At 34.5% G+C, this 25,666-nt stretch overlaps 1 protein-coding gene across 1 annotated transcript in view; it reads left to right on the top strand.

Annotated features, from left to right (window-relative positions):
• The window catches only part of HAT1 (histone acetyltransferase 1), a 43,455-nt gene extending 22,046 nt beyond the window's left edge, over positions 1-21,409 (top strand). Inside the window, exons 5-11 of the mRNA XM_004674543.2 lie at positions 920-1,096; positions 1,359-1,480; positions 1,981-2,085; positions 2,407-2,513; positions 7,965-8,116; positions 11,033-11,149; positions 20,973-21,409. Of these exons, the coding sequence (XP_004674600.1) occupies positions 920-1,096; positions 1,359-1,480; positions 1,981-2,085; positions 2,407-2,513; positions 7,965-8,116; positions 11,033-11,149; positions 20,973-21,140 (948 nt within the window). The 3' untranslated portion in view covers positions 21,141-21,409. The remainder of the gene's footprint in view (positions 1-919; positions 1,097-1,358; positions 1,481-1,980; positions 2,086-2,406; positions 2,514-7,964; positions 8,117-11,032; positions 11,150-20,972) is intronic.
• Positions 21,410-25,666: the final 4,257 nt, after the last annotated feature.

The following is a 25,666-nucleotide window of genomic DNA, read 5'->3' as shown; positions in this document are numbered from 1 at the left end:
AGTTTGAATAGAATGCAAGCTCATTTTGTTGAATGTAATGTCAGGCTTTTAGGGACTGTATTGAAGGATAAGGTTTTGTTAAGTTGAGACCAATTCATTAAGTTTTATTGCCTGGTGAGAAGCAGTAATACTTTATTGTAAGACTTCATCAAATATTCATGGTTAAAGAGAAGTAGTAAATGTATTCAATCAAGTGGCCTTTGGGATTTTGAAAAGGATTATGAAGTCTGTTCAGCTGATAGTTTTAACATTCATCGAGGTTGTTTAACAAGGGTAATTTTAATCTCTGAGTTTAATTTTGTTGTCCAGGCTTGTCTCTCTTTACCGTCACAAATTCAATATATAAAAACTGTGTCACCGTTATAAGGATGAGTAGATAATACATCCATTCATATAATTTATGTATTTCCTAAGTAGGTATATTTTTTAAATTATGACCTTAATTTTTAAGTGTATAAGGGAGTTATGACCTGTCTCCTTATTTATTGTGAGGTTCTTATTCATTTGATCAGACTCTAGCCTCACCTCACTAATGCTTTCATGTCTTGGATAGTATGGCCTTTTGACACATAAAAAATAATAAGTACCCTTTTGTTTTTGCCAGTTCTGATTATCCTTAAAGGATCTGGTCAGCTTTTTCTACATGATTTTAGAAATTTTGGTGGTGCTACCCTTACTGTTACACTTGATTTCAGGCTATCAACCTCCTTTTTAAAATTTCTATAGTGTTTTGACTTATGCTCATCTCAGATTTGTGTGGCAGTATGTTTTATACATGAAACACATCTTTTCCTAGTTGCATCTTTAGTTTAACTACAAAATGGGGTTGTTTAATTTAAAGAAATTAAATATATTCAACTAATAGTTGAACATAAAATGGTTATTTTTTTCCTTATGTTCTTTAACCTCTATTTCTTAGGCAGATGATGTTGAGAGCAAAATTAGACAAATCATTCCATCTGGATTTTGCACAAACACGATTGATTTTCTTTCTTTGCTGGAAAAGGAAGTGGATTTCAAGCCATTTGGGATGTTACTCCATACATACTCTGTTCTCAGCCCAACAGGAGAAAATTTTACCTTTCAAATATACAAGGTAAAGATAAATCTAAATATTTCTTAGGTAAAATTGCTTTTGCCTAAAGGTTTTATATTTTGTTGTATTATTTGCAGTGATTTATTCTAACTTCAAGAAACAAGTTTTTGTCAGCATTAAAAACAGATGTGTATGTGTTTGTATGTACACATCTTAATCTGAGGTTTCTAAACAATTTCCCACAGGACAGTCTTCTGTCTTACAGACTTTCAACTTACTTCTGTGATAAGTTTCACCTGACTTTTCCTGGCTTTTTCCCTAGGCTGACATGACATGTAGAGGCTTTCGAGAATATCATGAAAGGCTTCAAACCTTTTTGATGTGGTTTATTGAAACTGCTAGCTTTATTGACGTGGATGATGAAAGATGGCACTACTTTCTAGTGTAAGTACAGTTCTAAAGCAACAGTAGACCTTATTACCTCCACAAAGCCAGCATTTTAATTGTGGCAGCCCAATTATTGGGACAGTATAATGATATTTTTCCCAGGAAAGAAAAACTATTGTTTATGAGGCTTGAGTTTTCCTTCATTATGCTTTGGGGGACCTTGAGAATAGAGCTGAATTAAATGCTGTTGTCCGTTAGGGTCCTGAATGTAGGCTTAAACAGTAAAATGAGCTTTGCCTGTGTTTTCTTTTACTTGCCACCTATTCATCTTTATAATAGGCAAGTGCACTGAAGTGATGTAAAGAGGTCTGATTTATCCAAGTTGCTGCACACCAATTAAGTGAATTGTACATTCAGAACATAGCAGGTGTACCCATTGGGCCCTCACAGAGTAGCTTGCTGACACTGAAAATTCAGTCAGAGAATGGAAAAGAAAATGGACACTGCATGGGAGCGCGACTGTAATTGACCTGCTTGGCTTTCTGTTTTATCTGCAGATTTGAGAAGTATAATAAGGATGGAGCTACGCTCTTTGCGACCGTAGGCTACATGACAGTCTATAATTACTATGTGTACCCAGACAAAACCCGGCCACGTGTAAGGTAATTGGCAGTATAACACGTGCCTTGTCTTTTATTTCAGAAGAAGGAACTGCTGAAGTTTCCAATACTTGTTATAATAGTGTTGATTTGTTTAAAAAAAATCACCATTATTCATTGACTATGTACTGATTTATTTCATTGTTCTCTTTGAAAGTGTGGAAGATTAAACCAATTCTGAATATCTCAAAATTTTTTGGATTTCTTGAAGGTTGATTGAAATAAAAAACAAACTTTAAAATGTTCATAATACTATAATGATTTGCAGTTCTTAAGCTAGTCATGTTATAATATTTTAATTTTCAAATAACTTCTTTATTATAGTCAGATGCTGATATTGACTCCATTTCAAGGTCAAGGCCATGGTGCTCAACTTCTTGAAACTGTTCACAGATACTACATTGCATCTCCTTCTGTGCTTGACATTACCGGTACGTAAGTTTCAATGTTATGAAAAATTTTCTAAAACTCTTACCTGATAGATTTTGTTTTTCTCAAATAACTATTCAATAAACAGCAGCTTTCTGAGTTCTGGGCCTGTTTTGAACTTTCTAAAGATGACTTGAAGTTATATATTATATCCTAAATCTTTGTGGATTGGGTTGTTTTTCTAGGTGTAAAGTGCTTATTAAAGTGAAGAAATTGCAGATGGTGAACTGGATATATATTGTGATAAAAGTCTTTACATAGCCATATAACTTATTTCCTCAGTTTGTTTGGCAGACTACTAGTGCTCTCTCTTCATATAGTAGCAGAACAGTTTGGACTTTACTGATAAAAAAATAACCGAAGTAAGTAGTTCCTAGGTAGAATATACATTTATTGAAGCATGTGTTTTATATTTCTAAAAGTCGTGCATTCATGTCAGTAGGTTATAAGATGAAATATAGATCTATTTGTTTTAGAAACGTCTTTCAGTATGAATTATCCATAAAAGTGATATTATGAATGGGGTGCTGAAGTAAAGAAAGGAGACTACTCTTTAAATGGAGAAGTCACTTCAGGAATTACAGATGATACCATGTAAAAAATTTGGGAATTAACAGAATAAAGTGACCCAAAGACATTTATGTTGTCATTTTCTTCTGCCTGTTTCAAATATATTACTCCTAATGTTTGCTGATTAAATTGAAAGTCACTTTTTTTTAAATGCCAGTTATTATGACCAAATCAGAGATTGAATTTTATTCTATAAAATTTTTAATATGTCATTAAAACTGTTTTACTTAATACATTTTTAACTGTTTTAAAAAGTACTATTGTGGAATTTTATCGATTTGTTTAAAGATACCAAAACCCCAAAATATTGAATGGGTGTGTAGTAATATGCATAGGATAGTAATTCAGAATGTAGTGATTTTGCTTGCTTAGGATAATAAAAATACTCCAAACAGATTTTGAACTAGCCCTGTAGTTTAATTGGAGGGAAAACATGTTGTGTTGTCTTTAAAGGGAAATTTCATGGTTTAGAGTTGAATTATCTTTTCATCTGACTTTCCTACTACCATCAAATGGTTTGAAAACTCAGGAGATAAAGTAGTTAAATTTAGTTTTTATCAAGTTATAAATTATTTGTGACACCTTCACTTAGTGATTTGTAAAATTATTAAAACAGTGCAAATGATAACACTTTTTTAGTTAAGCTGAAAATTGTTAAGCTTCTGTTATAGAACTTGGACTTAGTATTACATGAAGCAACTTTCTTTTTGGTGATTTGAGTCAGGAGATTTAGAGTTCATATAAGTAGTCTTTTGTCTTTTCTAGTGGGTAATGTGCCAGCAGGGGTTGTTTCTATGAAGCCTCTTAGCCACTTTCTTCTGACTACTCCAGCCAGTGAAGTCCTTGATACATAGTACCGATTAGCAGATAAAGAATTTTATTTCTTAAATCTTAGTAAAGAGTCATCATAATGTTAGTCTCTATTCATTGCAAACTGAAGTCTGTAAGAGAAAAGGATAAACATACTAAAGGACTTCAGGATCTTAGAACTGGGTATTGACCTTTATTTTCAGTATTAACATTAACATCTCAGTATTATAAATTACTAAAAGTGCTTTATCAGCTGTCTTCATTATTTCTCTTGGGTTTTCATATCTCTAAAAATTACAGAATTTCCTACTGTTTAGTTATTTTAGTCTCCATTTATTTTGTATATTTATTTAACTTTTATTGCCTTTTAGTAGACATTTGATGTCCCTTTGCAATCTTGGATGTATTTTACTGAGATGCCCTTTTGCTTACTTGACATATAGTCAGATATAGTAGTAATTAAACTTCCTTTGAGGGCCTCGGTTAAAGGATATGTTTTTGTGGTGTAATTGCCAACCATTTTCTTTTTTATTTAGCACATATCTTTAAGATGCTGGAAGATAGTTCTTTATATCATGTACCATCTTTTATGATGTCAGTATCTTAAGGTATATAACATTTGAATATATCTCAATTAATAGTCAAACATTATTTCCTCTAGAAGAATTACATTTGGCAATAGAAATTGATCTTAGGCTACTAAGATATATCTGTATATATCTCAGTATTATTAAATCTATCAGCAGTATATTTAATGCTAATTACATATGTCCTTTAAATTTTCCTTACTGTTCTAGAATATGTTATATAGTTTTTAGAATATTATATGCAAATTTTTTATACTGAGTTTATGCTGTCTTATTTCTTTTCAAAATATAATTTTTCTTTAATGCAGTTCATTCATGTTTTAAGAGTATTTATGTTGCTAGATATATTTAATATGAGCAAATACTCAATTTTGATATCACATACCATTGTAAATTAATATTCCAGCAGGTTATCTTGTAAGTATACTGCTTATCCTTACAGCATAGGAAAAAAAGAAGGATGTCAGAAATAATTGAATGTCACCATTTTAAGTTCTTTTTCAGGCTGAGACTTTTAATTAAAGTGCTTAAAGATTGAGTGGTGACTTTGCCCCTTTTAAAGCTATCAACAATATTTTCAGTGTTCCAGTGGCTTATTTAAAGCTAAATTTGAAAACTCACTACAAATCTGAGGCATCCAGGAGGAAAGCAGGAGGAGGGAGAAAAGAGGAAGGGAGGAACACAATGGACTTATTACGGAGTTTTATTTATGGGTGCTTTGATTTGGTGGTGGAAGAACTATAGGGACCACACTTAAAGGGAGAAATCCTGTATTGGGAAAAAAATTAACAAGGATGTAAACTAATGGCACTTCATTGAAAGAGAGATATATGTATACACAGAGAGATCTATCACACACACATACACATACATATAGCTAAATGAAACATTTTTTCATATTTTTCAATTTATGTGCAAATTTTACGTATAACTGTGACATAAGTTTGTTTTTTTTTTTTTTTAGATTTGTTTATTTATGCATACAGAACTGGGGTATAAGCCAGTGGTACAGGGGCGGTGAGAGGCTTCACCAGAGACAGAGTTTGGAGCAGGACAGGCAGATTGACAAGGTACACTGCTGAGGGGAGCAGTGGACAAGATAGGAGAGGTCTGCTGTGCCATGTAGGTCACCTCCAAGACTGGGGATCGAACTCTCACTGAAGCAGCTGTGGCTAGCTTGCAGTGCTGTGTCCTAACCTGTTGTGCCACCAGGGAGGGCCCAACTGTGACATAAGTTTTTAGATTACCTTGGTTCTAATTTTTTTCTTAATTTTTTTTCCCTAAACTTTTCTGAGGGTGTATTAGTTACTTAATTTAACTCATACTAAGTTTTATGTTAAATTGACATTAAGAAAATAGTTCTTTTTGTAGACCAGTTTAGAAAAATTGACAAGCTTTCCCTCATCTGGTATTACTTTAAAACATCTTTTTAGGGCTCTTCCTGGTGGCGCACTAAGAAGCTAAAGCCACTTCAGCATAAGTTTGATCTCTGCCCAGGAGGTGACTCACCTAGTGCGGCAGACCTCTTCTGACCCGCCCACTGCTCCCCTCAGCAGTGTACTTCGTCAGTTGGCCTGTTCTTCTCCCCACTCTGTCTTTGGTGAATCCTCTCACTGTTCCTGTACCTCTGGCCTGTACCCCAGTTCTATATACATAAAATAAATCAATCTTTAAAAAAAAATCTCATGCCCATTTGTAGTCGGCCTCCATCCCCATTTTCTTACATTGAGATTTCTATGATTTAATCTTTGTGTCTGATGTGAAATAAGTTTCTAAATTCATATTTTTATATGTGGTTATCCAATTGTCCCAGTATCATTTGTTGTAAAGACTATCCTTTCCCTTACTGAATTGCTTTGGTACCTTTTGTTGACCAGGCTCTCCCTGGTGGCTCAGTGAGTTAAAGCACAGCATTATGAAGCTATCCATAGCCACTGCAGCACAAGTTTGATTCCCAGTGAGGGAGGTATCCCACATGGTGCTGCAGACCTTTCCTGTCTTGCCTCAGCAATGTATTTCAGTCAGTTTGCCTGTTCTGCTCCCCGCTCTGTCTATAGTGAATCCTCACACCTCCCTCCCATCCCCCCACCTCTGTCCTGTACCCCAGTTCTTGTATGCATAAATAATTAAATCTTTTAAAAAAGAAGAAAATACATGAATGCATAAATAAGTCTTTAAAAAAGAAAAAAAATACATTGACCATAAATGTAAATGTTTATTTCTGATTTTTAAATGATTTTTAGTTCTATCCTTACACCACACTATCTTGATTAGTTTACTGTAACTTGATTTATTTACTTAGTTGGCCTTTTTTCACCCATAACAATATCATAGTTAATCTGCCAAATACATAAGTTGGATTTGTGGACCATGTTTTCCCTAGTTTCTGCAGAAGAATAAACAAGTTTCTTGAAATGATCACTGGGTGGAGTTAAAAATAGGTACTTGGTGTGGTCAGGTGGTTATGAATGAAGTAGGGAAGGGCAGATACTGGAAACCTCACTCATGGGCTGTTCTTGATTCCATAAATTTTTAGAGTATTTGTTTATTTCTACAAGGACAAAAATCGAGCTGAGAATTTTATAGGGACTACATTGAGTAATTGGTAAAGTATTGATGTAAGAGTTTAAGTTTTATGAGCTAGGATGTAGCTCATACTTTGATTTCTTTGTTTCAAGGCCTCTATTGATCAGAAAAACAAGGACTTCGAGAATAAGGTTACTTGTTCAAGGTTGTGCATCTATGAATGATACAAGAAGACCTCAAAGTCATGTTCTCTGTAATCTTTTTACCCATCAAGTTTTGATGTTTTCCTCATTCTCTCTTTAAGCTGATGTAGATAACAGACAACATAAAGAAAGATCTATTATATTCATAAGCAGTGAAGAAAGCATCAAAATCATATACTCATTTTCTAAATTAAAAAATAAAACTGGCTGAAACCCGCGGGGATTACAATTGAGATGGAAAAAAAAATGTGCAAAATGATGTAAAAATAAACTTTTTAATAAAAAATAAATAAATAAAACTGGGTGAAAGAAGTCTAGCAGTTTATAATGATTCTTAGATAAAACTAAGAGTTATAAATTGAACCCTTGAATGCTTATCTATAAGAAAACACTTTCTTTTGGAATTAATTTCCAAACTTGAACCTGCCATTTATGTAACTAATTGAAAATAAAACCCTAGTCAGAAGTTTTACATTTGAAAGAGGTAACTAATTACAGAAATAATTTAAACATCTTTGCAAACAAATTGCAGCTATAATTTTTATTTAGCAAAGATAACAGTGCTTTGATTTATAAGAATAATCTTTTCACTTTGTATATATAATATATAAACTGTATATTGTATAATCCTTTCACACTTTTGTTTATGTATATATCTTTTTAAACTATTTGTCTTTCTAGCAACATATATTGAGATTGCAAATGAGTAAGAAATTATGTTGGGTAAAGGAAATGTTATTCTGCTTTATTTCTTTAGCGGAAGATCCTTCTAAAAGTTATGTGAAGTTAAGAGACTTTGTGCTTGTGAAGCTTTGCCAAGACTTGCCCTGTTTTTCCCGGGAAAAGTTAATGCAAGGATTCAATGAAAGTATGGCAGTAGAGGCACAACAGAAATACAAAATAAACAAGGTATTTTATTTTGTAGAAGGAAAACATTTTAAATTTTTTTTTAAAGATTTATTTATTTATTTGTACAGAACTGGGATACAGGCCAGAGATGCGGAAGGTGAGAGGATTCTCCGGAGACAGAGTGGGGAGCAGAACTGGCAGATCGAAGTAGTACACTGCTGAGGGGAGCAGCGGGCGGGTCAGGAGAGGTCTGCCGCGCCATGTGGATCTCCTTCAGGGCAGGCGGGGATCGAACTCATGCAGAAGTGGCTCAAGCTTCTCTGTGCTGTTCTTTAACCCGCTGCGCCACCAGGGAGGGTCGAAAACATTTTAAATTTAAACTTTTTTTTCCCATTAAAGTATATGACTTAAAACACTGTTATTTGTGTCATTAAGAATACATACATGGGGAGTAGCAGTGGTTTCAAGTACAAGTTCTGAAGTCAGACTGCCTGACTTCAAATCTAACTTTACCACTTGCTCTCTGACTTAGGGCGATTTAATTACATAATAGATTTTATGGCTATATTAAAAACAACAGAACAAAGCTGAATTGTAGGATCTTATTTTTGCTTTTTAAGAAAACATTTATTTTAACTAGTAAAGCAGGTAATACCCTGAAACTGACTCTACCGGTGGCAGAAGGGTTGGAGTAAAATACTTAAATTTTCACTTTATTTATGTCTCTGTTTGAATTGTAAAGCAGTAAATATCTTTAATTAGGTGCAGAAAAAAAATGGGAGTTTAAAGGAGGTGGATTTATTATGCAAGGAAGGGAAACAAAGTATTTCACATGATCTAAACCTTGAAGGAATGGGTAGGATTTGGGTTATTCAAGTATGTGAGCTAGATGGTACCCCAGTAATAAGCACTAACATTTGATACTGTTAACTACATCTCCCTAGGTTTCAAAAATGCCTGGTGTTTCATTCATCACTGTGATCATCTTTTTTGAGATACTTTCACTGGGCTTCTACTCTAATATATGTTCCCTAAATACAATTCTTCCCAAATTTCCTCATCATTTCTTTTCATCCTACTTATCCTTCCTACTAGGAAAATGTCATCTAAATCTCTAATCTGGATTTTCCTTCTTAATTCCAAAACTATACATCAAAAGTTTTCTATAAACAACTCAATTTGAGTTGTTTCTTCTCTTTCATGCCTTTAAGATACATATTTTAGAAATAATTCATATTTCCAGATTATATTGTACCTTTATTAAATGAGATTTTAAGAACTGAGCTTTTAAGAGAATGGGACTATGAAAATATTATTTTTAAATACATTTTTTTCTTAAAGGAACTCAAACTTCTTAGTATGACACACACAGCCCATCATAATCTGGACCCTGGCTACCTTGCTAACTAGCATCCACTTCCAACCATTTTCATATTTGTTCTGACGTTATTTAACCTTTTGACATATGCCAGCTGTCATATATCTCTTCCTTTTGCTTCCCTATATATGTACTATTCCCTTTGCTCCTAATACCTCTTTCATTTCTCCATCTTCTTCTGGACAGATAGTACTCATTTATTTCAGGCTTAGCTCAAGAAAGTTTAAATATTATCTTTTAATTTCTACCTAGATAAAACTGACCTCTCCTCCCTACCCCCCAGTAAAATGTAAGTAAAATAACATAAACTAAAAACTTCAGGTTACATCTTTGGCTTCGGTGAAACTAAAACATCCTGTTTCTAATATTTCTTTGACTTTTTTCCTGTGTCCTCTGTCTGTCATTTTACTTGTCACTGTACTACAGGATTTTTCAATGTCCCCACTTTTCACTGTGTATGCTTTCCCTGGGTGATCTTAACCAACCTTACGGTTTTAACTCTTGTCTATATACTGATAGTACTTAAATACTTACCCTTAGACTAGAATTTCCTTAATTGTATATATTGTCCTGATTCTTAAATCTCTCTTGGCTGTGAACAGTTATCATTTTGCACCCTCCTCCCTAGGCAATCGTTCCTTTTTTCTATTTGTAGAATCCTTGCTCCCTGGGTATTCTTACTTATGCTGTTAATATCCTCCTCATTTTCTGACTGTTTTAGTAGCTTAGCTTCATAATCAGTTTGACTGTCCTTTTTTGCTACCATTTATTTCTGTGTAGCTGAGAAAATGTTTTACTTAAAACTCAAATCTGGCCCTCCCTTGTGGCGCAGCGGGTTAAAGCACAGCATTGAGAATCTAAAGCCGCTTCCGCATGAGTTCGACTCCCACCTGCCCCGGAAGTGACCACATGGCGTGGCAGACCTCTCCTGGCCCGCCCGCTGCTCCCCTCAGCAGTGTACTTCGTCGATCTGCCTGTTCTGCTCCCCACTCTGTCTCTGGTGAAGCCTCTCGCCGCCCCTGAGCCTCTGGCCTGTACCCCAGTTCTGTATGCACAAATATAATAAATCTTAAAAAAAAAAAAAAAAAACCTCAAATCTGTGCATTTGACTCACACCTTGATTTAAATTGTCACCTCATGAGGTAAATCCCAGCTGTTAAGCTCAATGGATAAGGCTTTCTGCTCTTACGTCATTCTCACACCACTACTACTCCTTATTTTATGATCTGACAATATCAGACTGCTTCTGTTCTACACACGTATACATATTCACACACACACATATATGCACATACACACAGTGCTCCTTACTCCCCCAAGAATCCTTCTAACATTTCCCTAACTTCCAGGCTTTGTTACCATAATATCTCATGCATAGTTCTATCACTAAAATAATCATAACTCAACCATTTGATACCCATTTCACTACCAGCTAATTGAGATTAAGACTGTATTTTACTGCTTTAGTATAAAGCAGTACCTAGTATAATTCCTAGCCCATAACAATTACTTAATATTGTGGGATTTTTTTTGGACAGTATCTCTGTTGAAAATGTTTTATGATTTGAAAATAGTCATTTTGTTGTTTTATTTGTTAGCAACATGCTAGACGTGTTTATGAAATTCTTCGACTACTGGTAACTGACATGAGTGATGCTGAACAATACAGAAGCTATCGACTGGATATTAAAAGAAGACTAATTAGCCCATATAAGGTAGGACTTTCAAAAGTCTTAAGTGTTTTATTGTTTTTACTCTTTAAAATATGAAGAAAGGTGAGCAGATGCCACTGTATGAGAAAGTCCCAATCACTGCTAAGTTAACTTTTACAAAAGTGAAGATATTTTCTAGTTACTTGTAAAAATTATCATTGTCATCATTTTCCAATCTAACCTATACATCTGTTTTTATTAATTTCAAAACTAACCCCAAGGGTAGTCTGTCCTGGTCAGCTTTTCCTTTCTAGTGTGTGAATTTTTTGAAAACCTGGGGTTTTCCCTGAGAAATCACCTTGTTTGTTTTTTCCACTTCTCTTTGTCTTCCCATTTATCATGTATTTTCAGTCTTTTCTTTTTAAATATAGTCTTAGTTGTCATTTGTGACTTCTATAATTTACCATAGCTGAAGTTGCAACATAAGTGTTCTTTATTCCCCCCTTTTTAACATTCATTGTTCTTGCCCTTCTACTCCCCCTCTCTAAAATCCCTTATATTTTCCTCTAACTAGAAAATTTCCCCTTCCAGATCAGATTTGGTATCATCATCACTTGGTCATTATAAGGTAGATGATTCCATGCCAACATGTGTGCACAGGACTTGCTATGATAGTTGCAGCTGGACCTTGAGCCAATGGGGAAGAATATTTCTAATTTATTCAACAAATCATCATCAAGCACCTACCATGTGGTTGCTACAATTTAAAATACTTTTATTGAAGTAACATTGATTATATAAGTTTAATTATATAAATTTCAAATATACTGCATTATAAATCAACAGTTGTATATTTTATTATGTTTACCACTTCTAGGTCTAGTTTTAATTCCTCAACATACAGTTAAACTCTTTTACCTGACTTATCTCTTTACCCATTCCCCTTCTATAACCACTATTTTGTTCTTATGGTCCAAGTTTTATATTTTGTTTGTTTATTCATTTCATTTAAAAAAAATATTTATACATATAGAGGGGGGGTACAGGCCAGAGGTGCAGGGGCAATGAGAGGATTCACCAGAGACAGAGTGGGGAGCAAAACAGGCAGATTGACAAAGTACACTGCTGAGGGGAGCAGCAGGAGAGACCGGAGAGGTCTGCTGTGCCTTGTGGGTTACCTTGGGGCAGGACTAAGTCACACCTCACCAAAGCTGCTGCAGCCAGCTTCGCAGTGCTGTGTTTTAACACTTGCACCAATTTTTTTTTTTAAAGATTTATTTTATTTATGTATGGAAGAATTGGGGTGTAGGCCAGAAGTACAGGCGGGTAAGACAAGAGTGGGGAGCAAAACAGGTAGGTGTTATCTGCTGAATATACTGATGAGGGGAGCAGCTGGTAAGACAAGAGTGGTCTGCTGTGCCATGTGAGTTAGCTCCCTGGCTGGGGAATCAAATTCATGCTGCAGTGGCTGCTGAAAACTTGTTAGTGCTGACTTTAACCCCTGCGCCACCAGGGAGGCCCTCATTTTAGTTTTTTATCTTTCACATATGAGTGAAACCATACAGTTTCTTTCTCACCTTATTTAACTTAGTATAGTGCATTCCAGTCCATCCATATTGTTGAAATGGCAAGAATTCATCTTATTTTTATAGCTGAATAGTGTTGTATTAACATTGTGTATTACTAATATATGTTCTTTATCTTGTCACTTACTGGTGGACATTTAGGTTGTTTCCAAGTCTTGGGTATTGTGAACAATGCTACAGTGAAATGGTGGTACATAAATCTCTTTGTATTCATGTTTTTGTATTCTTCTGGTAAATATCCAAAAGTGAGTATCTGCATCATAGGGTATTTGTATTTTTAATCTGTTAAGGATTCTTTATATTGTTTTCCATAATAGCTGTAACAGTTTACATTCCCACCAAGGATTCCCTTCCTTCACATCCTTGCTAACCCTTATTTCTTATCTTTTGGGTAACAGCCTTTCTCACAGGTGCGAAGTGACATTTCATCATTTTGACATGCCTTTCCTAATAATAAGAGATGATGGACACAGTTTCATTTGGCTGTTGACCCTGTGTATGTTGTCTTTGGAGAGGTGTCTATTCAGATCCTTCACACATTTTTTTAATGTGATGGTTCTTGTTGATTTGCAGAATTTCTTTGTATACTTTGTATGTTAACCCTTTGGTAGATACATGGCTTTCAAATGTCTTCTTCATTCAGTAGGATGCCTTTTCGTTTTAATGATTGTTTCTTTAGCTCTGCAGAAGTTTGATACACTTCCATTGTTTATTTTGCTTCGTCTCCTTTCCTGTTGGAGTCAAATGCCCAAAAACATTTCTAAGGCTTCTGTGAAGGGTTTTAAAAAAAAAAAAACATTTATTTATTTATGCATACAAGAACTGGGGTACAGGCCAGAGGTGGGAGGGGGTTGAGAAGATTCATCAGAAATAGGGGTGGGGAACAGGCAGATTGACTGAAAAAGACTGCTGAGGGAAGCAGTGAGTGAGAAAGGAGAGATTACTGTACCATATGGGTCACCTCCCAGGGGTCAAATTTGTGCTGTGGTGGCTGTTGATAGCTTCTTAGTATTGCGCTTTAAAAACCCTTGTACCACCAGGGAGGCCCATAATGTGAAGGAGGTTTTTGCCTTTTGTTTTCTTCTGTGTATTTTATGGTGTCAGATCTTACAGTTAAGTCTTTAATTTATTTGGAATCATATATTTTGTGTATGGTATAAGATAGTTGGGTAGCTTAATTCTTTTGCTTCTAGCTGCCCAGTTTTCTCAACACCATTTGGAGAGATTTTCTTTATTCCATTGTTTACTCTTGATCCTCTGTCATAAATTAGCTGTCCATACTTATGTGGTTTATTTCTTAGCTCTGAATTCCATTGATCTTTGTGTTATTTAGTACCAGATTGTTCTGATTATTGTTTCTTTGTAATAAGATTGTTTTGGCTACTTGGAATCCTTCTTAATTCCAAATTTGATTTTTCACACTATACCTATGAAAAATGCTTCTGGAATTTTGATAGGGATTGAATTGAACCTGTTTATTTTAGGTAATAAAACCACTTTTACTATGTTAATTCTGTGTTAATCTATAGCACAGAATCTTTAAATTTCTTGTGTTTTCTATTTCTTTTACCAGTGTCCCAGTTTTCAGTGTGCAAATCTTTCATCACTTTGGTGAAATTCATTCTTAAGATATTATTTTTGTTAAGATTATAGATGGAATTGTTTTTCTGATTTTGTAACCTGGCTTTATGTTTATATATACTATTATCTGTACACTAATACAGTACAGTAATTGGAAACATAAATGACAAATTGGAATTTATTTTAAAATTTAAGGAGAAAGAAAAATAATGCATAAATAACATATGAAGTATATAGTTCAGTTTTTCTTACACTGAGTTTATTTTATAAAAAGTCTTTTCAGATTGATTCATTGGGTCACACTACTCCTTTTTGAATTGTAACTTTTTTCCTTTATAACATCTTGCATCTTACAGTATACCTGAATTTCATTAGGAATGACCCAGTTTTCAGTGCGCAGATAGTGTGTGCAGATAATTCAGTGCACATAATCTGTCATCATAATCCTGTGCCAACATATCACATCTGAATGTAAAAAAAATTAACTATGACCATAAATCATTTTACCTTGAATTTATATACATAGCCCTTCATAGTGTGTGTTATTTTCATTAGTGGATATTCATGTCAATTCATTAAAAAACCTGTATTTAACAAACAGGTTGTAATAAATTATAATGGTTTCTCTTATCAAAAATTATCCAAAGTACTACTTTATTCCTGAGTGTTTATCAATTTAGAAACATCAGAATGTTGGCAGAAGTTTTGATCCTTAAGTAGTTCTATTAAATAGTAGTATAATTGTTTACTAGAAAATTTCTTTATGATAAAATTTGAGTTTGTAGAACAATTAAGTTTTTTTCATGGCAATATTTAAATATTAAACCTTTTAGTGATTTATTGACTTACACATTTCAGATACTTATGATATTTTTACAGCAAATACAGCAAATGAGAATGATAGTTAAATGTGAATTCTAGTCATCAACTTATGCCAAATAGTGAGAATTTCTATAACTTGTAAAGCAAGTATTTTCCACTCCTAAAGAATGATAACATTTTTATATTACTACTTTTATCTTTCCAGTAAGTTCATCCATCTGAAAGACAGTTGTAAACTGGGTACTGAAGTGTTTAAGACCCTAAGAGCCAAAATGGGTATCACTATCCCTACACTAAACTAAAGCTCATATGCATTACAACACTTCAGATGCTTGCTTAATCTCTATCTATAGTAATGTACATTTTAATAAGTTTAGTTATCCAATATTCTACTCCATTGAGAAAACTAAGAAAGCTTGAGTGTCTCCAGTACATTTTACATTGATAGTTAAAATACCTCAGATGGGAAACCTATCACAGACTTTAAAAAGGCCCTCCCTGGTGGCGCAGTGGGTTAAAGCACTGCACTAAGAAGGTTAAGCCACTTCCGCATGAGTTCAATCCCCGCCTGCCCTCGAGGAGATCCACATGGCGCGGCAGACCTCTCCTGGCCCGCCTGCTGCTCCTCTCAGCAGTGTACTTTGTTGATCTGCCTGTTCTGCTCCCCACTCTGTCTCTGGTGAAGCCTCTTACCTTCCGCATCTCTGGCCTGTACCCCAGTTCTGTATGAATAAAAAAAAAAAAAAGCCCAAGATTAGTTAAATTTCCTACAGGCATGGAAGGAATAACAGCAATTTCTTTGTTGAATGTATGCAGATGATTTTCTCCACTTTGTCATTCCAAGCTAATATCCATGTATTTTGTGTTCCCACAGCATTGTCAAATACAAAATATGTAAGAATAAACTAATATTTTAATTTTGAGGACCTGTTTGGTGGCATAGGGGTTAAAAGTCTCAGCCCTTTCAAGTTATCACCAGCCAGGGAGCTAACCCACATGGTGCAGAGACCTGTCCTGTCGTCCAATAAATCTTTAAAAAAAAAAAAACATGTTTCATATTGAGTGTGGCTCAGAAATTTTTAGGTCTTTAAAATGTATGCCAAAGGGAAAAGTTTGGAGTGTAAAATTAAAACGATTACTTTAACAAACTTTATAAAAAGAAATTATATTTTTTCACTGATACTACTGAGGAAAGAAATAATTTTTATTGATAGTAAAGCTCACCAATTCTGTGCTATATTTATTTGATGAACCAAGTTTACATATCAACTTAAACATACTCTCCCATTAAGAAATTATTTAGTTAGAAATTGAAGTCACTTGTACCTTGCTTGAAAAAATTCTTTAAATACAGATAGTTAATTTGTATCAGTGCCAAAAAGAGATAAAAATAGCCTGTATTTATTGGACTCATTTTTTAAAGCATAAGAAGGAAGTATATCTCGTACAGAAGTAATTTTCAGGGCATCAAGAAAAGATAAATCTGAACAATTTGGCTAAAAAATAATGCTGCTGCTTAGTTTTAGCATTAAAGCTTCTATTTTGTTTTACAGGCATTTTAAATTCATAATTTATTTAAAAATATAGAATTTAGAATCACTGTTATAATACTGCATTTGGAATCAAGAAACCCAGTTTTGAGGTCCTTTAACAAATTGTATGGCTTCTATAGTTTATTAACATTTGGATATTAGGCTTCTCATCTATAGAATGAAAATATCTCCATAGAGAGGAACTGAACAGGAAAAAAATACAGTTCAGTATATATATTATTAAAGATGTTTTTGGAGAAGTCTTTGGAATCATATATTTCCACATCATTTTAAAATTCTTACAAAAGAACATTATCTCTGTACTTCACAAAAGAAACTATTTGAGAAGATGGAAATTATAAGCCCTTAGAGTTATATAGCATTTTTGAAATTATATTTGAAAATCCTTTTGGAAAATGTGAACTAGGCATGAATAAAAGATTATTTTTTGAAAATCATATCTAAGCCAAATGTTAATATTAATAAATTGACAATATTATCTTAATTTGTCTGCATTAAAAATTATCAAAGCCCTTATCTAGAAGTAATTAAGTTTTTTTTTACATTGGAGGGGGTAAATATTTTAAAACCTATAGAATGTCCATTACAATACTACGGGGTTCTACCTTTCAGTATTTCATTTGTATTCTCAATGTCATTTGCTGGATAGAGGTGTACCCCAAATCTGGGTGTTTTTTGTTTGTTTGTTCTTGTTTTTTTAAGAGATTTATTTATGTGTGTGTGTGTGTGTGTAAGAAGTGGGACATAAGCCAGAGATGGGAGGGGGAGGCTGAAAGAATTCATCAGAAACAGAGTGGGGAACAGAACAGGTAGACATTCTGAAATACACTGCTAAGGAGAGCAGCAAATGAGATAGAGAAGGTCTGCAGCACCATGGAGGTTAGCTCCCTAGTCAGGGATCAAACTCAGGCCGAAGTGTTGATAGTGCTGGGACTTAATCCCTAAGCTACACGGGAGGCCCTTTATTAAGTTCTTTTTTAAAAATATATTCTATAAAAGATAAATGTATAATACTCATATATGCCCCTCTAGAGAACAGCTTCTCAGGCTTGAGTGTGCACACAGAACACCTGGGGACTTTGTTAAAATACAGGTTCTCTCATTCCGTAGAAATGAGGTGCTATGAGGCCCTGCAGTTCCATCAAGTTGCCAGGTGATGTTAATGTTGCTGATCTACTGGCCACATTGAACATCAGTCTTAGAGAACTGATGGGAAGTCATATGTATTGCTTCTAAGACCTGGGAGGACAGACAGTGTAGTCCTTACTCTTTGATCATATAGATGATAAATGCTTTGTGTTCTAATTTTCCTGCTAAGAGGCATGACTGCCCTATGGAAGAGCATCTAACTTGAAACAGTTCAGAAATTAAAGGATTATGCATCACAAACTATTGTGCTATGTGACAGGAGAAGCTATTTTTTCTACATTACTAGTAGTTACAACATTCATTAAGTAACTTAACCCATTACTTGAAGATAACTTGATTGAAGATTAATAAAACAAAAACCTCAACTTATTTTTTAAATTGAGCCACAATTTACTTGCTGTGAGGAACTTACTACATACATACATACATTAAATATATTACATACATATATACACATATAGTTTTCAATTTTTTATAAAGCTACTACATTTTTATTCCTAGGTATACTTCAAGCTTTTAAATTTAATTCAGAGATTTATTGTCATGCAAATAAAAATACAATGGAGATAAATTCTGACATATCAGAAAAAGGTTGACAAAGAAGAAACAAGATGGTAAGGAATGGGAGGTAAACTGGGCAGTAAGCTTAGGGATTACAAAAACAGTACATTTCAAAACAGTATGTATTGGCACAATTCATTCTAAGGTTATTTGAAGCAGCCGATAGTTTAGAAATATTTAAGAACTTAATATGATAGTTCTATAACATACAAGAATTGAATATGATTGGAGGCATCTTCAAGCGGTGGGTTATTTAATAAATGTTACAACTCCTAGTAGTAGGAAAAATAGTTTATACTTCTGTCACACAGCACAATAGTTTTTAATACTTGACCCTTTAGTCACTCGACTGTTTACTCAAGTTAGATGCTCTTCCATGAGGTTTGACTATACCTTTTGGCAGGAAAATTAGAACACAAAGTGTTTATCATCCACATGATCAAAGAGTCCTTCCAGGACTTAGAAGGAATACACCTACCTTCCCATCAGTTCTCTAGGACTAATGTTCAGTGTGGTCAGTAGATCAGCAGCGTTAACATCACCTGGTAACTTGCTGGAAATGCAGATCTCACCCTATCCCTACCTACTGAACCAGAACCTGCATTTTAACAAAATTTCCAGGTGATCTGTATACATATCAAATTTGAAAACTTCTTTTTTATAGTTTATTTTTACATCATTTTGTTCCTTTTTTTGTCTCAATTGTAATCCCCGTGAGTTTCCCATTACCAAGTCACCCATATGCCATCACTATAGTCCAGTACACTTCCTTCCCCTCCCCCCCCATTTTTTATCCCATTCCCCACTCCACCCCCACAAAATGTCTCTGGTATATGGCTGTTCATTATTATTATTTTCTCGCCAGGTCCATTATACTTCTGCTATGAGCAAAGCCATCCGGTATTTTTCTTTTTCTTTCTGGCTTATCTCACCATGCTTATAAGCATGATCTTTTCCAGCTCCATCCAAGTTGTTGCAAAAGACATGTGTTTCTTTTTTTTGTTGTTGCTGAATAATATTCCATTGTGTATATGTACCACATCTTTTTAATCTAGTCATTACTTTTGGGCATTTGGGCTGCTTCCATGTTTTTCCAATTGTAAATAAAGCAGCAGTAAACATGGGGGTGCAGGTATCTTTTTAAATCAGTGGTTTTGTGTCTTTTGGGTAGATACCTAGGAGTGGGATTGCTGGGTCATAGGGAAGCTCCATGTTAAGCAACTTGAGGAACCTCCAAATGAAAACAGTTTTTAATGGGGACATTTTATATCAATGAGGTTAATGATTTTTCTTTCTGATTAGTTTCATTTACTTAGCCCCATGAATTTAGGTCTGTTTTTTTGTTTGTTTGTTTCTGGTAGTGTCGTAACTTCAGTAAGGACTTAACCTCCAAATTTTGTTTTCTTGTTTTAGAAATATTTATGTGATTACAAATTTAGCCTGATTTTGAGCTTTTTAAGGAACAATCATGATATTCGCCCAATAATCTAAAATTGTTAAAGGTCCTTTTAAGGCATTTTTTTATTAGTTTTTTAGGGTTTTTGTCTTCTGTAAGGAAGTTAAATGTAGGGACTAAGAATATAGACTTCAATTCAAACCTTTAGAATTTAGATCCTGTCTTCTCAGTTTACTATAAGTTAGTAAACTCGTATATTCCTTATTTTCCATTGATCAACTTGATAAAATTATGGTGCCTATCTCCTAGAATTGTTAGGATTATATGAGTTAATATATGTGATTTCCTATCTCTGTGTAAGGTTAGCTATCATGTGCTCTAATAAAAGAGGATTGATATAATATTCTAGAATGGCTTACCTGAAACATATGAAAGTTTCATATAGTGCAGTGTTGCCACCCATCAAGGAACCTTGGAGTCTGTCTTCATTCTTCCTTCCCCAGTCTTCCAATATTTTCTCCCCTATATCTGCCCTGTCCCCTCCTCCATCCATCAATCCATCTTTGCTGTTAACTGACTTGATCTAAGTATTCATTATCTCTCACTTGAACTCTTACAGTAATGATTAACATATTCCTTTAGTTCCATCAGGATTACTAACAGTATTGTTGTAAAACAATCTCCAGCCTAAAAGTTGGACTCCTCATTACAACTCCTCAGCATGGTGGTTTCCATCTTAGTAAAATAGGAAGTGTTTAATAATACAACATAGTCTGAAGCTCAATAATTAATATGTGCTAATAAATAAAAATGTTACCATTTTTGGTTTCTCTTTCTGAAACTCATTAACAGTTCACATTAAAATTAATGTATGATCCATAAAAATATCACTGGGTAAGGGATCTATAAGTGAACATAGTGTCAGGAAAATTCAGCTTGGAATTAAAAATTGATTAAGTACTGAAATGAAGCATAATAGCACTTAATCTTAGTTGTATTTCCTTAGTCAATACATTTTATTATTAAACTAACATTTGAGTGCCTGTACATTATTATGCTTTGGAGAGAGGGTTGTTAATTACATCTCTGTATTTATTGTTCATTGATAGGCATACCAGATCTCTTGGTTAGCCCTTTCATGGTTAACATTATGTTTAGGCTTCCTTGAAGAAAACTATGAGACAGATTTGGGCATATCAGCTTTCTTAGTCTAACCAGTAATTGTATTTGTTGTTTAGAAAAAGCAGAGAGATCTTGCTAAAATGAGAAAATGTCTCAGACCAGAAGAACTGACAAACCAGATGAACCAAATAGAAATAAGCATGCAACATGAACAGCTGGAAGAAAGCTTTCAGGAACTTGTGGAAGATTACCGACGTGTTATTGAACGCCTTGCTCAAGAGTAGAGATTATACTACTCTGTACAGGAAGTTTACAAATTTCTGTACTCTGTGTTGTGAAAAAATCTGATGACTTTGATTTTAAAATCTTGTAACAATTCAGTTACATTAAAAGTTATCTAATCTTTAGTTGAATATTTTCTTTTGGAGAGATTGTATATTTTAAAATAATGTTTAGAGTCTATAAGCATATATAACATTTTAAAAAAGATATAGCTTCTGAAATGCCACTGCAATTGTTTTCCTTCTTAAACATTATAATAAATGCTTAGTTGTGATATGTTAATGTGTGATGATGATTCTTAAATATTTGTGATAAACTCTTCCAGTCTGGTTTATACAAAACCTTAGATTTTAAGCTTTTATTACTCCTTTCATACACTGCCCCAATATTTTACATCCAGAACTTTTTAAGTACTACATTCTTGTAATCTTGTTTTTCCTATATGATTTTTCTAAATAGGAACTTCTAGTACAGGTTTGTTTTAAATTATCTACTAACTGCTTATTGTAGACAAGATGGGCAAGAGAGAAGATAAACTAGATACAATCTAAAACCTAAATGTTTGGCATCAGATAATTTAGAAATGAGCATAAACTTTTCATAAATAATAGTATAAGACAAAAATTCATTTTATTTACTATTACTGAAATAAAATGTGTACAATGAAGTGTGTGTACATATGTGTGTGTGTGTGTGTGTGTGTGTATACACATATATATGTAATTTGCTCTAAGGTTACCAAGATGGTTGAAGTCCAACAAGAAAAGAAAAAAAACAAAGTAATGATAAATTACTTAATAAATTTTATTTTAATAGAAGTAGAATATAAATTGCTTGATACACAATTATTAAGAGTAAAAGCTTGCTGTATATAATGTATGCCAGTAGATCGGGTATTTTATAACATCAAAAAGGGGATATAAGTTAAACTTTACTTTTAAAATCTGATTTGTTTAATGCTTAAAGCAAAATCCCAATCTAGACAAGTACTAGCTTGCCCTTGATCAGCTTTCCATCAGTAAAACTTATTCAACATAGAAACAAAATAACTGGTACCCTCTGGGAACAAAATAATCGGAGTACCAGCATGCCAGTGGTACCAAGCCTCCCCTCATTCTAAATAAATGTGTTTCAAAATTTTCAAACAATCTCCTCTCAGAAGCTTATATAAAGATAAAACTTGATTTCTGAGAGAGTATACACACACACACATTACAGATAAAATGAACTACTTCATTTAAAATTCTTTCTGAAACTATGGAAGCCAGTTGTTTTCCTTCTGAATTAGCTAGTAATTTTTAAAGATTTATTGAAAACAATATCTAAGGTGATGAACTCGAAGTGGAGGGAGGGAGTAATAAAGATACATTTTATGTGGAAAATAGAAAAAACCAGTATGACACCAATTTCTCTACTTTTTTTTTGTTGTTGTTAACAATGTTCCCTGTTATTTGTGAATAAAGATCTGGTTTAGTGTTAATCTTAGGGACTTAAAAGGCTCTACCTTCAGTTAGACTTAAAATGGTAAAGGCATGATAGTTGATGTACACCTGTGTATGATAAATAACAGGACAGGTTGGGAGGACAATGTGTTGAACCCAACACAGCCACACTTTAGGGCTTAGTGGCCATTTTCTAGTCCCTAATAAAGTAAGCTTGCTCCCACTTATCACCCAAATATACATGAACTATAATTACTTGTTGCTTTTACCTTCCTTTTCAATTTCCCCCCCCATATTTATTTTTCTCATACTCTCCAAATTTCATTTTCTCGACATGTAATACCATACTTTCTGAGCATCAATTTTTGATCAGTAAAATGAGGTTGTACTAGAATGATTTCCCTGTTCCAAGATCTGTGCTTACCCTTTTTACATCTTCTAAGTCTTATATTCAGATATGAAGATAGATATGGGGTATGTCTAAAATCAGGAATTTTTTTTTTTAAAGATGTATTTGTATATACAGAACTGGGGTACAGGCCAGAGGCTCAGGGGCGGTGAGAGGCTTCACCAGAGACAGAGTGGGGAGCAGAACAGGCAGATTGACGAAGTACACTGCTGAGGGGAGCAGCGGGCGGGTCAGGAGAGGTCTGCCAAACCATGTGGTCACCTCCGGGGCAGGCGGGAATCGAACTCATGCGGAAGCAGCTTTAGATTCTCAGTGCTGTGCTTTAACCCGCTGCACCACCAGGGAGGGCCTAAAATCAGGAATTTTTATAAATCACACAAAATTGATAGTTTATAAACTATGTGAGTTTGTGTGAGAGGGATATGTATGTATCAGAGCATTGTCTATATTCCAAAGATTGATCCATTACCACATTTTTGCCTATAGAGGAAAGCTAATAGCAGAACACTGAATACATATCAGAGAATTATTAGAATCATAGACTTTAAAGATCAATTGGTTTTATTCCTTAAATTCATCTTCAAGTTCTCTTTCTTAGAATTTAAAAGCCAGCTTAGGCCCTCCCTGGTGGCGCAGCGGGTTAAAGCACTGCACTGAGAAGCTAAAGCCACTTCCTCATGAGTTCGATTCCCGCCTGCCCCTGAGGAGTCCACATGGCATGGCAGACCTCTCCTGACCCACCCGCTGCTCCCCTCAGCAGTGTACTTCGTCGATCTGCCTGTTCTGCTCCCCACTCTGTCTCTGGTGAATCCTCTCGCCCTTCGCATCTCTGGCCTGTACCCCAGTTCTGTATGAATGAATAAATAAATCTTTAAAAAAAAAAAAAAAAAGCCAGCTTAACAAGATCAAGCACTAAATAATGTATCCATAATTCTTCTAAATTATATTTTTGTTTTATCTCAGTGTACAATATTCAAATGAATAAGTAACTTTATGCATACGTATTTTTTATACTGTAATTTCCTTAAGATAAATTTCTGGGAAATGCAGTTACTAAGTCAAAAAGTAGGAGCGTATGGCTCAGTTACATGAACATGTCATATTTTCCAGAATGGTTTGTTTATACTAGTTTAACAATATTTCATGGCATTTGGCTGTTCATTTTGTTGTTATAATAGGTACAAAATCAAAATTTATATTCCTTTTTACTAAGGCTAAATATTTTCATGTTTTTATGAAATACTTTCCCTCATAAATTACCCACTTTATTTTTTTTAAATTTTGCCTTTTGGGGTCTATACTTTATAGACAAGAGATTGAGAGGTTCACTTACTATGAGTTAGTGACAAAGCCAGAACTATACTGTAGACTTCTGACTTCCACTGTACCATGTCATCATCCATCAAGGCCAGCCAAGTCTTTGTGGGTAGAGCCAACCCATTAAAAAGCTCCTCTCAGACCAGGGGAGAAAAGAATAATAATAATGAACAATTATATACCAGAGACATTACAGGGGTGGAGTGGAGAATGGGATCAAAAATGGGGGAGGGGGCAGTGTACTAGACTATGATGATGGCACACAGGAGAACTGGTGGTGGGAAATTTACAGGGATTACAACTGAGATGGAAAAAGACACAAAATGATATAAAAAACTTTTTTAGGCCCTCCCTTGTGGCACAGCGGGTTAAAGCACAGCACTAAGAAGCTTAGGCCACTTCCGCATGAGTTCGATTCCGCCTGCCCTGGAGGAGACCACAGGGCGTGGCAGACCTCTCCTGACCTGCCCACTGCTCCCCTCAGCAGTGTACTTCGTCGATCTGCCTGTTCTGCTCCCCACTCTGTCTCTGGTGAATCCTCTCACCCTTCGCATCTCTGGCCTGTACCCCAGTTCTATATGAATAAATAAATAAATCTTTAAAAAATAAACTTTTAAAATTAGAAATAAATTACATAAATCTAAAAAAAAAGCTCTGCAGTGACTATACTAAATTTACAGTAATTAAAATTATTAGCTTGAACTAAGGTTGCAGAAACTCAGTAGTGTACAAAACTACAAAAATCCAGGAGGCAAACCAAGTATACTGGATTATCCAACCACCTCCCTTCACAGGTAGAAGTAAAGGCACAATGATTGAATGCTTAGGTACATGCACTGTGACTTGTCTTTAACCTTATTTATCACTTCCCACATTTTAACATTCAGAAGAAATGCTCTACAGCAGGCTTTTCTCAACCTCAGCACTATTTGGGTAGGGACATTTTGGGCCAGGAGACTTTGTTGTGTGGGGCTGACCTGTGTATTGTCAGTAGGTTAACACAACCTTGGCTTTTATCCACTAGACACCAGTAGCACTATCCCCACCTCCAGTTACAACACTAACATGTTCCCTAAGAGGCAAAAGTTACGCTGGGTTGAGAATCATTGCTCCATGAGATTTAATGTTCACTGACACTAAACACCTTTTTTATTATGTGTCACGCACATAGTACAAAATTCAAGAGTATTCAATGAGGAGTTGTTCTCCCTTAGACCTAGTCACAATTCACTTCTCCAGAGGCAATTGCTTACAATAGTTTCTCTATCTCTCAATTAACTGCAAATATCCAATTTTTTGTTTTAATAAAACAATATGCAGATTTTTTCCAGTTAAATTTAACTCATTTGTATGAAAATTT

This window comes from Condylura cristata, unplaced genomic scaffold (genome assembly GCF_000260355.1).
Source record: "Condylura cristata isolate star-nosed mole 26May11 unplaced genomic scaffold, ConCri1.0 scaffold00002, whole genome shotgun sequence".
Classification (NCBI taxonomy): domain Eukaryota; kingdom Metazoa; phylum Chordata; class Mammalia; order Eulipotyphla; family Talpidae; genus Condylura; species Condylura cristata.
This window is presented reverse-complemented; position numbering and strand designations above follow the sequence as displayed.